The 13,432-nt window shown below is 42.1% G+C and overlaps 1 protein-coding gene across 8 annotated transcripts in view; it reads left to right on the top strand.

The window, feature by feature from the left end:
- The window catches only part of UBAP2 (ubiquitin associated protein 2), a 124,677-nt gene that overhangs the window by 59,990 nt on the left and 51,255 nt on the right, over nt 1–13,432 (top strand). For 4 of the 8 annotated variants that reach the window (XM_087885468.1, XM_087885467.1, XM_060684428.2 and 1 more), the window contains exons 9-12: nt 2,948–3,000; nt 6,430–6,497; nt 11,049–11,238; nt 13,036–13,249. In XM_087885468.1, coding sequence (XP_087741594.1) covers nt 2,948–3,000; nt 6,430–6,497; nt 11,049–11,238; nt 13,036–13,249 — 525 coding nt within the window. Of the gene's footprint in view, nt 1–2,932; nt 3,001–6,429; nt 6,498–11,048; nt 11,239–13,035; nt 13,250–13,432 lie in introns of all 8 variants that reach the window. The other 4 variants (XM_087885466.1, XM_060684425.2, XM_060684426.2 and 1 more) reach the window with 1 other exon arrangement.

Here is a 13,432-nt window from a genome sequence, read left to right as displayed (position 1 = left end):
AAAAGGTTAGCCATCACTGTCCTATACCATATCAGACAAGTGGCTGTACAGTCTCTTCTTAAAAGCCTCCAGTGATGGAGCACCCACAACTTCTGGAGACAACTTCTGTTCCACTGATTAATGGTTCTCACTGTTAGAAAGTGAGAACAATTAGGAAGTTTCTCCCTAATTCCAGGTAGCTTCTTTCCTTGAGTGGTTCCCATCCATTGTTTCTTGTTCCTGCCCTCTAGTCTAGTGCTTTGGAAAATGAGTTGACTCCCTCTTCTTTGTGACAGCCTTTGAAGAGTGGCTCGTGTGAAATTTTCCACATGCTGCAGCAGCACCCATTTTTCAAAATGTCTATCCTCTGTTAATTTACTTAGTCTAAACTTAGTACAGAAGAGATACTCAGCGATGCAAAATAAACAAAGACTTAACGTATTTGCAGGACAGATGTCAAGATATGTTTTTATAATAGCTCCACAGTCAAGTTTTCCTGGTTTGCAAACCAGTGGAAGCATGTCAGGTTGGGAACTTTTTAGTTTAAGGTAGCTTGGGGTCAGAATAGCCCCCAAGAAACTCCCTTGTACATAAATGTCATCTACATTTACAGTCCTGGTAAATTTGTTGTTACTTTTGAATTTTCATGAGCACTGGCAAAATTGCCAGTGGTTTGGAAGCATCGACGAAGAAAGAAAAAACCTTATGTTTCTGGGAATCCATAGGTCATATTTCACCTGGGTGGGAATTATTCCTCTTATAGGAAAACATTTTAATATCTTCAATGTCCCAGTTTTCCATACTGTATAAAATCTGCCTAAGTAATTTTAAAACAACTTTACTTGAAACCTGTTTCAGTGTCTTTGCGTGACAATAATCCTTGCTGCCTGATAGCAGTTTATATGTATCATGACTCCCAAGTAAGAAAATAAATAAATAAAACATGAAAAACATTTTTGGAAATCCCAGTGAACACACACACACACACACACACACACACACACACACACACACACACACACAAACAAAATCAATCACCACCTGTGAGATGATTTCTAAAAATGAAAGCTTTTTAATTTTGGCTGAAAAAAAATCATTTTGACTTCTGGAGGCTTTGCCCGGTGACCCAGAATGTGGGTGTCCTCACTCTGAACTTGACTTGGCTCTTCTGTTTCTGCCATGAGCTCTTAATTTGCATAGTTTAAAAATGATTTATCACCGTAGCAGGCTGGGAAGGTTTGTTTTAAGATGTTGGGATGTGGGCTAGAGAGCAGCTTTTGTAAGGATGGCCTGAACCAAAGCTTAGAAGACCCTACTTTCTTTTTTTTTTAAATAATTTTTATTGAGTATTTTACATTTTAAAACCAAATACACAATAGCAAAAGAAGTCGAGAGACAAAAACAAAAAACAAAAACACACGCACATCAGACGTTAAAATACAATATTAACAACAGATATATACAATTTTACAATTTTCTGCATCGACTTTGTCTTTACTCTTAGCTTTTATCCCTCTGCTCTTTCACTTTATTGTTAAATATTCAAAATTAACTGTTTTGTTAGCAGGATCATTATTTATATTTATATCCAGTATGTTAATATCAAATTTCACTTTATATTCTTATTTCTTAATTTGATTTCTGTTTTCCAACCATGTATAAAACCTATTCCACACTTTATAATAATCCAAGTTAGAAGACCCTAGTTTCTATCCTGCCTTTATTTCTTTTTCTTTAATAAACAATTCAAGGTGGCGAACATACCTGATACAGGTCGTCCTTGACTTAGGACCACAATTGAGGTCAAAATTTATGTTGAGAAATTCGTTAAGGGAGATTTGCCCCATTCTGCGACTTTTCTTGCCACATTTGGTAAGTGAATTACTGCAGTTCAGTTAGTAACATAGGGTTGTTAAGTGAATCTGGCTTCCCCATTGCTTCTGAGAAGGTCGCGAAAGGTGATCGCATGACCTTGGAAAACAGCAACAGTCATAAGTAAGAAACCAGTTGTCCAGCATCCAAATGTAAATCACATGACCATGGGGATGCTGCAATGGCCATAAGTGTGAAAAATGGTCATAAGTCACTCTTCAGTGCCGCTGTAACTTTGAACGGTAGGTAAACAAACTGTTGTAAGTTGAGGACTACCTGTAGACTTTCCTCCTCCTCTTTTCCTCTTTTCCTATCAACCCTGCGAGCTGGATTGGGCTGAGAGAAAGACGACTAGCTCAAAGTCACTCAGTTGGCTTTCGTGCCTAAAATGGGACTAGAACTCACAGTCTCCTGGTGATTGGCCCAAACACACCCAGCTGGCTTTCATGCCTAAGGCGGGACTCGAACTCATGTCCTCCCAGTTCCTAGCCTGATGTTTTAACCATTAGACCAAACTGGCTCTTTTGAACTGTGTGGCTCAATGCCTCCTTTCCCTCTTCTTTCATACGTTTTTATCATTTCTATTAGTTTAATAATTTGCTATAGTAAGCACCTCTTGGACCACAGCGGAAAACTTTTCAAGTGATCCGAGAAACAGATGCTCCTTCCTTCCGAATCTCAGTTCTCCCACCTACATCTCTGTGGTGGGCAGGTCACGGAGTGGCTGAGGATTGATTTTACAGGTTTGCAGGCAGCTCTGACCTTCTTCTGTGGATAAGACTTGGTCCAAAAGCAAAATTCGGATTTTTTTGGCTTCAGTGAGGGCAGAGTTATTTTCTTTGGCAGTGTCTGATAGCTTGCATTAATATCGATTGGTGGCCCATAGGTTTAATCCTACATGTTTTTCATCTGTCAGATGTAATCACATCTGTAATCCAAGATGCGGAAAACGTATGGCCCTCGGCTACGACCCCTAACATCCCTAACCATTGCCCATTTTGGGTTCGGCTGCTTGGGAATTGTAATTTCAGCAAGGTACCGGTTTCCTTAAGAAATGAGCAGGTTTTTTTTTTCTGATCAGCCCTTTGTTCTACAGGAGCATGGAAGAATTCAATAGAAGAATGGACGGCCGAAGACTGGAACGAAGATGTAAGTCTAGATTTTGTTGGCTTTGTTGTTGTGCAGTGCCGGTTCTCTTTGAAAAGTCTGTTGCAGAATACATGGGCTGACTTTTAAACACTTTTAACTTCTTGAATGTTATTTGCTAATTTTTATCCTGGGGTATTGTTCAAGATTATTAGTGTTAATACCGCTTTATAATGCCTTGATAAGGCCACGCTGGGAATACTGCATCCAGTTTTGGTCGCCACGAGGTAAAAAAAGATGTGGAGATTCTAGAAAGAGTGCAGAGAAAAGCAACAAAGAGGATTAGGGGACTGGAGGCTAAAACTTATGAAGAACGGTTGCAGGAACTGGGTATGTCTAGTTTGATGAAAAGAAGGACTAGGGGAGACACGATAGCAGCCTTCCAATATTTGAAGGGCTGTCACAGAGAGGAGGATGGAGTCTAATCTCCAAAGCACCTGAAGGCCGGACAAAAAGCAACAGATGGAGACTAATGAAGGAGAGAAGCAACCTAGAACTCAGGAGAAATTTCCTGACAGGTAGAACAATTAATCAGTGGAGCAACCTATCTTCAGAAGTTGTAGTTGCTCCAACACTGGAAGTTTTTAAGAAGAGATTGGACAGCCATTTGTCTGAAATGCTATAGGGTTTTCTGCTTGAGCAGGGGGTTGGAGTAGAAGACCTCCAAGGTCCCTTCCAATTCTGTTATTCTATTCTAAATATATTTTTTCAGAGGATTTAAGCGGAGACTAGGCAGATCTCCTAGGACCTGTGCTATCACAACTTTCTGAAAATCTACACTTTTAAAGTATGGAAAATACAGCTACGGGTACTTCTCAACTTACAATCATTAGTTTAGTCAGCATTTGAAGTTTACAACGGCACTGAAAAAGCGACTTATGACTCTTCACAATTAGGAGTGTTGGCGGCATCCCCATGTCACATGATCAAAATTTGGAGGCTTGGCAATTGACTCATTTATGACGGTTGCAATATCCTGGTGTCATGTGATCCCTTTTTGTGACCTTCTGACAAAGTCAATGGGGAAGCCAGATTCACTTAACAACCATGTCGCTAACTTTAACAACTGCAGGGGTTCACTTAACAAATGTGGCAAGAAAAATCATCAAACGAGGCAAAACTCACTTAACAAATTTCTCATTTAACAACATAACACTTTGGGGCTCAATTGTGCTTGTGAGTCAAGGGTTACCTGTCTTGTGTTCCTTGTGCAGGTGGTGGCTGAAAGTGCCATGGGTGTTTCATTGGTCTGATCGAGAAGCTTCTAATCGCTTCTTCAGATAACCCAAAATAACAAACCATACATTTAAGGGATGATTGTCTGTGGTTTGTCCTCAGACCTGACTGGAACCGAGCTTGCTTCTCAAGAGTGGAAATTTTGGCCCGGAGAACCCGACTGGTCATTTGATTCCAGCAAAATCCCCAATTTAACCAGCTGCTGGTTTCAAGGAATTGTCAGTTTCCAGAAAGGAATTCTTGGCGTTTTTTTTGTTGTTGATGTTGTGCCTCACTTAGATTCTGGCCAGCATTTCACAAGCAGATTAAGTTGCTTCTCAGAAATCTTGCGGGCTTCTGTGTAACCTAAAACCTTTCAGCTGTTGTGTGGATCAAGTGACCTCATAATTGCCACCGTTTTTGGGCTGTGTCCTGTTTACCTTTCTAGACAGGCTGGAGCAGCAGCTCCACCCACAAGCAGAGGACAGTTATAGGCTGGTTTATTTTAGGATATAGAGACACACTTCTTGCTTTGGGAGTTGCTTGCAAGGGTTGTGTTGTCTGTTGACCTACCAATGTATGAGGGCATTTGTGGCCTCTTGAAATAACCATTCCTTAACAGTCTGTGGAGATTCTCAGTCATTCAGGTCACCCAAGAATACACCAAGGCAGAAGCTTGTCCACCTCAAAGATAAAACACCCAGATACAAACTGAGCAACGTGGTATATGCAGTGCAATGCAGTGCAGAGCTGTACACTGGGGAAACAAAACAGCCACTTCATAAGCACATGACACAACACAGGAGAACAAACTAGGACTAGATTCAGCAGTCCATCTACATTTAAAAGACACAGGCCACTTTTTTGAAGTCAGCAAAGTCCACATTTTGGACAGAGAGGACTGCTGGTTTGAAAGAGGGGTCAAAGAGGCCATCTCAGCCCAAATTGAACAGCCCTCTATCAACATAGGGGGAAGAATATGACATCATTTACCTCCAGTCTACAACACAGTCCTTTCAGCAGTTCCAAGAAGGCTCCACACCCATTTGTACCACTCAGGTGATCCTGATGTCACAGAAAAACCTCCAGGTGGCCTTAATGACCCTCTAAAAAAGATGCAAATGACCAGCTGTCTGCAAGGAGTATAAATCCTTCCCTTCCCCACTGTCTGTTCAGAGCTGAAGAAGCTTCTTGGATGAGAAGCAAAACGTCTTCAAAGAAAAACCAGAAAGTCCAGTTGCCTCTTGGAAAAGCACCTTTGGGACATTCCTTAACAGGTGCTTGCTGGATTTTCCCAGTCACTGTTAAAGCAGGTCTCCATCAGTCCTAGGAGGGAAGCACAAAACGTCTGTTTGAAAGAAGTTTTGATAGAAATCACCGTCTCCTGGTGATTGGCCCCAAATCACCCAGCTGGCTTTCATGCCTAAGGCGGGACTAGAACTCCAATTCTAGAACTCCAATTCTAGGTTTCTAGGCTAGCACCTTAACCCCTACATCAAAATGGCTGTGATATACCCAGGGAAGCAACACAGCCAGAGAACATGGTCATCAGCTATAGTTATACCAATTTTTAGAAAGGATGACCCTACTTCAGTTGAAAATTATAGACCAATCTCTTTGTGTTGTGTTACATGCAAAGTTATGGAATCAAGTATAAACCAATCCATTGTTTCACCACTTTGAGACAAACTGTTTGCTTAGCCGCAGAAATATTGAATTCAATTGTGGTCATAAGTCGAGGATTACCTGTACAGAAAAGGTTCAGATCTGCCTTGAAGAACTTTATTCTGGTTTGGAATATTTCAAATTTCAAATCTTTATTGTCAGTGCACAACATACGTACAGTGAGATTGGTTGAGCTCCCTCAACCTGAGGCTTTGATCTATTGGGGAAGGCTGCCCTTCTGTCTAGGCGTACATGCATCGAGGGAAAAATCTTTAATTTGCCAGGAACAAAAATGAAGCTATTTGATATATTTTTATAGACACTGCCCTTCCCCTAAACACGTATGCGGTGCTGTTTTTTCATCATTCCCTCTTTGCCCATATCCATGTAAATTATTGCCTGCAAATGTGAGATAATTTTGTCTGTGCTTTAAAATCTTTTCAGTACCTCGTGTTTTTTGTTGCTATCTCCTGCAAAAAAAAAAAAAAAAGGGGGGGGGAAATTAATGCAAAATATATTATTCTTGCTCTCTTTTTTTGTCTGATATTTTAGCTTTCAGAAACAAAGGTCTTCACAGCTTCATCAGTTCCAGCCGAGAACCATGTCGCTTCTGGTCAAAGGTACATATTTTCGTACGTTGTCTCTCTCAATGGGTATTATGGGATGGCCTTTTTCTCAGATGGAATTGTTGGTCCTATCCATAATTATTTACAAGTGTACACATAGACCAGAAACACTGGAACTTAGAGCCCTAGAGGTGTCTGCTGCAGCCTCCTGCTATGTACATGGTCCCTTTAGGACAGGTGACTTATCCATCCAGCTTCTCTCTGACGAAGGGGAACATACTATACAGGTAGTCCTTGACTTACAACAATTCGCTTAATGACTGTCCGAAGTTAAAGCAGCACTGGAAAATAGTGACAGGGCAGCTCCCCCACGGACACATGATCAAAATTCAGAAGCTCAGCAACTGGCTTGTACAACTGGACGGTTGCAGTGTTGCAGTTGTGTGTTCATATTTTGCAACCTTCTCTCTCACAAGCAAAGTCAAGGGGGAAGCCAGATTCACTTAAAAAAAAACCTGTTACTAATTTAACAACTTAAGCGATTCACTTAACAGCTGTGGCAAGAAAGAAGGCGTAAAATGGGGGCAAAACGCATTTTAACCACAGAAAATTTGGGCTCAGTTGCGGTTGTAAGTTGGGGACAACCTCTATTTTGTGACTTTCATTTATCAAGGCTTTACATGTTTCCTGTCAAATTTCATACTGTTTATTTTGGCCCACTGTTCATACTTAACCGGCAGATGTTCTCTCTCTCTGTGTTCAGAAATGTTGGCCTCTCACCTTAATTCTGGGATGCTGCCAACTCACTTCGGCCACCTTGCTGCGGGATAACTCACTGCCGGGACAATTCAACAATTGTATTTGATTATTTAAAATAATTTTAAAAATTACTTTAATGTTTGCCATTCAGATTTCGTCTTGCCCCCCCTTGTTCCTCCTTTCTTTGATGGTCCTATTCCACCATTTCTATGTAACTTTTGTCCTGTGGTAAATTGTCCCACGGTGAGTCTCCCGTGCTGAGTTGTTGGCTGCAGCGAATTGGCTGTGGCAAGTTGTCCTAGATCCCCAAAAGTCACTGATAAAAACCTTGGACTTCACTGAGCCCCCTGGCCCTCCAATTGATGCTGCTCTCCAAGCTGATACGGAGTGATTTACGACGGCCGTCTAGCTGCAGTCATTCAGCCAATTATAAATCCATCTACCTGTTAATTTACCATTTTATTAATGAGGCTATCATGAGACACTTAGTCAAATGTCTGCTGAGGTCAAGGTACACTATGTTCATAGCATTCCCCCAATCTATTAAACTAGTAACTCTGTCAAAAGAAAAAGGGAGATAAAGTCAGCCAGCCGTGACTAATTGTTACATTCTTCTCCTGGTGCTCACAAGCAGCAGCTTTTGAATAATCTGTTCAAGGACCTTGCTCTATATAGATCTCAAGTTGACAAGCCTGTATATATACATATTTTTTAATGCTTTCCTAATTTAAAGATGGGGATGAATTGCTCTGGTTCTTTTGGAGGCTGCTTCCATCAGAGCTGCACTGGGAGCTCGCTCACTGAAAGTGCAACTCAAATGCTTCAATTTTAATGCCCCTACCGCCACAGTGAAGCTCCTTCTAATGTAGAGATGTCGCTTCAAAACATAGAAAAGCAAGATTTTACACTTAGGCAAGAAAAGCCAAACGTACTACAGGTTGGGTGAAACTTGGCTCAGTAGCAGTAACTGTGGAAAGAATCTTGGACAATCACTTAAATATTTTTTTTTTTGAATCAAGTTTTATTGATTCCCCCCCCCCCCTTCACCCGCATCTTTTTTTGAACAGAGTATGGGCCATTTCTTATCTTATACAATTTTTCAAGTTCAAATACATTTTACTCAATTACAATTTTTGCCAAAATCTTCCTTTTTTCCCTATTTAATTCATATCTCAATATTTCTATGTTTATTTATATCAACAACATCGTCATTCGCTCTCAAATTCTAATTTTCCTGTTCACATTTATTCTCTTTTATTTTTTAACAATTTCTTCTTTATCTTCATATATTCATATGTGTGTTCAGAGTTGCCTTTCTTCCATTTCCTCTTTTTTGTTATACAGCAACCTTTCTTCTCAGTCACTTCTCTCTCCCTCTCTTCCTTCCTTCTTCCTTTCTTTCCCTCCTTACTACTCCCCCTTCCTTTCTCCTTCTCCTCCTTTCTTCCTCCCTGACTAACCCTCTCTCCTACTCTGATTTCCCCTCCCTTCCTTCCTCCCCTCTCTTCTATCCCTCTCTCTCCTTTCCTTTTCTCCCATCTCTCTACTTCTTCTTCCATCTCTCTCTATTGCTGTATAGATTTTCAATTTAATATTTTCACTATGGTGTCCAGGCAACCCCGACCTTTCTTTCATTTATTAAATATCTTTCTCAAAATTCTTCTTATCTTTTTAATTGTTAACAATATATATTTATAATGGGAGGGCCTTCTCTGTGGGGGCACCTACCCTCTGGAATCAGCTGCCCCCAGAGATAAGGAGAATCCAAGACCTCGGTGCCTTCCGCCGTGCCCTTAAAACTTTCTTTTTTCAGCAAGCCGGGCTGGCTTAACATATTTTTTAGCATATTTTTAAATATTTTTAATTGGTTTGTTATCTTAAATTGGGGCCAAATTAATATATATCCTTTTAATTGTTTTTAATGTTTGTATTTTATGTTTTTATCTGGCTGTACACCGCCCTGAGTCCCTCGGGAGAAGGTGCGGTATATAAATTCGAAATAAAATAAATAAAAATAAAATAAAATAATTCACATCTTAATCATTTCTAATTGCCCCCGATCTAATTAGTTCTTATTTTAATTTTAATTCGCCTTCTTTCCCTTTTCTGATCACATTTCAAATATATAGTTTAAAATATTCCAATTTATTGCAATTGGACAATCATTTAAATATGAGCCAATAATATGCAGCAGCCACCAAAAAAGCCAACACAGTTCTGGGCTGCATCAACAGAGGGAGAGAATCAAGATCACGTGAAGGGTTAATGCCACTTTCTAAGGCCTTGGGAAGGCCACACTTGGAATATGGCATCCAGTTTATATGGCATCCATATAAAAAGGAACCCTACTACTGTGATATACAGAGAGCCCTCAACCTATGACCACAATTGAACTCAAAATTTATGTTGCTAACCGAGTCAGTTGTTAAGGGGAATCAATGCAGTTTTTAAATTAGCAGCCCGGTTATTAAGTGCAGCTGGTATCCCCATTGACTTTGCTGGTGAGAAGGTCGCAAAAGGGGATCACATGATCCCAGGACAGTGCAGCCGTCATAAATATGAGTTAGTTGCCAACCATCCGAATGTAAACGTGGCCATGGGGATGCTGCAACGGTCGTAAGTGTGAAAAATGGTCATAAGTCACTTTTTCCCTGGTGCTGTTGTAACTTTGAAGGGTCACTAAGTGAACTGTTGTAAGTGGAGGACTGCCTGAATTAGGGACTATATCTTCATTATGTATTTGTTAGATTTAAATCCCCCCCTTTGCTCTAAGAGCTCAAGGCAGCATTGCTCCCTCGCCATGGCTCCCTTTTTCCCCAGGGCAGCAAACCTAAGGGATAGAAGTCTATGGAAATTCTCAGTCATTCAGGTCATGGTTGTCCCAAAGGGGCTTTTTTCAGGAGGCAACTGGACTTTTCTTGTTTTTCCTTCTTTGAAGACGTTTCACTTCTCATCCTTCGGGTGTGTGAGAGTATGAATGGATTTTCAAAAACTGCAGACGGCAGGAACCAGCAGCACCACTCAGGTGTCCCTCAGGACACAGATAAACCTCCAAGGGCTTCAACGGCCCTCTAAAAGGATGCAAATTTATTTATGTATTTATTTATTTTACTCACATTTATATGCCGCCCTTCTCCCAAAGGACTGAGCTGTCTGCAAGGAATATAAATCCTTCCCTTCCCCACCATCCAGTCAGAGCTGAAGAAGCTTCTTGGATGAGAAGCGAAACGTCTTCAAAAGAAAAACCAGAAAGTCCAGTTGCCTCTTGGGACAAACATGACCTGGATGACGGAGAATTTCTACAGACTTTTTAGCCGTGCACTTTGGGATGAAGAGCCTTCAAATGGTGTGGGAGTATGAATGGATTTCCAGAGAAAAAATTGCAGACTACAGGAACCATTTGCACCTCTCAGGTGACCCTGAGAACACGGAGAAACCTCCAAATGCTTCAAAGACCCTCTAAAAGGATGGAAATGACCTGCTGACTGCAAGGAATATAAACCCTTCTATTCCCCACCATCCAGTCAGAGCTGAAGAAGCTTCTGGATGAGGAGCGAAACGTCTTCAAAGAAGAAAAACCAAGAAAGTCCAGTTGAAAAAGCCCCTTAGGGATTAAGGGTTAGATTGAGCTGAGAGAGGTTGGTTGGTCCAACATCACCTAGGGAGCTCTTGTGGCTGGGAGTGGGCTTGAACTGAGATTGTTCAGTCCTAATCTTTCACCATTAATCCCTTGGTCTCCCTCCTGTGCATACTCAGGAGTCTTTGGCTATTTTGAATTCTTCCTGGCCTGTCTTCTAGCTTCCTTCCTTTTTCTAAATTTTCTTTCTCTTTCCCTTTGATACCTAGCATTGATCTGGTGACACTGCTTCAGAACCCTGGCGCCCCGAATCAAGACCCAGAGGCCGCCTCCTTCGATGCTACTCAGCAGCAAGGCTTCGGCCAGGCGCTCGTCTTTACCAATTCCCAGCACAATCCTCCAACGGCCTCGGGAACAAGCAATCCAAGCACTGTGAACACTTACTCGGCACAAAGCCTGGTAAGATCCCTCCTCTGGGTGACTCAGAACCCCACAGTCAAAGATCTGGCAACGAATCTGGGAAAATGAAATGGGATGGCTTTGAACTGTGATGGGAACTCTTGTTTGTCTTTCGCAAAGGATAATTGTGGGGGTCCTTGGTGCTCTCTGAGCTGGGTGGTTCCCTTGCAGACGTTTCATTACCCAACTAAGTATCCTGTTTCCCCACAAAATAAGACATTCCCTGATAATGTCTTATTATCAAGGGGGGGAGGGAGAGAAATTGTCCCCCTCAGAATGGGCTCGCAATTTGGGTGTCCTCCTAGACTCACAGCTAAGATTAGAGCAACATCTGATGGCTGTGGCCAGGGGGACCTTTGCACAGGTTCGTCTGGTACACCAATTGCGACCCTACTTGGATCAGGAGGCTCTCCTCACAGTCACTCATGCCCTTGTCACCTCACGGTTAGATTATTGCAACGCGCTCTACATGGGGCTACCCTTGAAAAGTGTTCGGAGACTACAGTTGGTCCGGAACGCAGCTGCGCGAGCTGTCATGGGTGCACGTAGGTACACCCACATTACAGCAATTCTCTGCGAGCTGCACTGGCTCCCTATTGGTCTCTGGTCACAATTCAAGGTGTTGGTTATTACCTTTAAAGCCCTACATGGCTCAGGGCAAGGCTATCTTCGAGACCGCCTTCTACCGCATACCTTCCAGCGACTGGTAAGATCCCACAGAGTTGGTCTCCTCCGGGTCCCGTCAGCTAAACAAAGTCAGTTGGCGGGCCCACGGGGGAGGGCCTTCTCTGTGGCTGCCCCAGCTCTCTGGAACCAGTTACCTCCTGAGATCCGGACCATCCCCACCCTACTGGCCTTCCGAAAAGCGGTGAAGACCTGGCTTTTCCGCCAGGCCTGGGGCCGTTGATCTTGCTCTTGTGATTTGGCAAGATCCGGCCATGAATGGTGTGAATGGGTTTTAATTGTTTTTAATGTTTTAATTTTCAATGTTTTTATATATGGTTTTTAATGCATTGTAAGCCGCCTTGAGTCTTCGGAGAAAGGCGGCATACAAGTTGAACAAATAAACAAACAAACAAATAAATAAATAAAACAGCCAAACTCAGAGAGCACCAAGGACCACACAGTTCAGCCCTGAGCTACAAATATTCCTTTCCATCCACAGTGGATAACCTTTGTGCTTGTAGCTCTCCAGGGAGACTATACTACAGCTTACTGAGTCCTTCCAATTGGAAGTGGGAGTGATCTACTTAATGTGATTCTTGTGAGGAGCACAGATCACACCCTGTGCATAATAATTACTACCAATTAGCCTCGTTGGTGAGGTGCCCAGTAGTTTCAGTCTGGAAGACTGTGATGTGGACTTCTTTCCAGTTACATATCTGACTGGTTTATGTGGAAATCAACTATTCCTGAGCCTTTGAATCTAGGTTTAATAAATACATTTTTATTGTTGGTGATATCGAGTTCATGCCTCCTCCTTATAATATAAAGTGCATTAATATAATACTAGAACTAAGGAGAAATGTCCTGACAGTGAGAACAATTAATCAGTGGAATGACTTGCCTCCAGAAGTTGTGGGTGCTTCACTATTGGAGGTTTCTCGTAAGAAATTGGACAACCATTTGTCTGAAATGGTATAAGGTTCTCCTGCTTGAACAGGGGGTTGGACTAGAAGACCTCCGAGGTCCCTTCCAACGCTCTTATTCTGTATTCCCTATTCTGCAGTATCTTAATACAGGCAGCGTGGATGTTATTCAGTGTATGCTCACATTTGCCGCTTTCCTTTTTCCTAGTCTTCGGTGCTGACTTCTGGATTCAGAGAACTTAGCTCTTCAAAGTTAGCCAGCTCTACTGGTTCTCAGATTTTGGAGCCTCTGAAATCTCCAGGTTTGGGCCAGTTCGCCTCACAGGGTCCTCTCAGTACAGCCTCTCCAGTGTCCACAACTCCAACCTCATCCTGGGATGTCAAATCTTCGACTTCGCAGCCTTCGATCCTCAGCCATTTCGGTAAGTGTTCAGGCTTGCAAGTCAGTAGAAACACCCCTGCCCCCCCCCTCCAATCTTCTTTATACACACAGTCACATATTTTGTTGAAATGGAATGTAACATTGTCCAATGAAACATTCCTTTTGGGGGTTTCAGCTCCTACAGTGTGTTGTTGTTGTTGTTAAAAAAGAGCTATGATGGCGC

This window comes from Pantherophis guttatus, chromosome 2 (assembly GCF_059756535.1).
Source record: "Pantherophis guttatus breed Tessera chromosome 2, ASM5975653v1, whole genome shotgun sequence".
In the NCBI taxonomy this organism is placed as follows: Eukaryota; Metazoa; Chordata; class Lepidosauria; order Squamata; family Colubridae; genus Pantherophis; species Pantherophis guttatus.
Note: the sequence above shows the minus strand (reverse complement) of the source record. Positions and strands in the feature narration are given on the sequence as shown.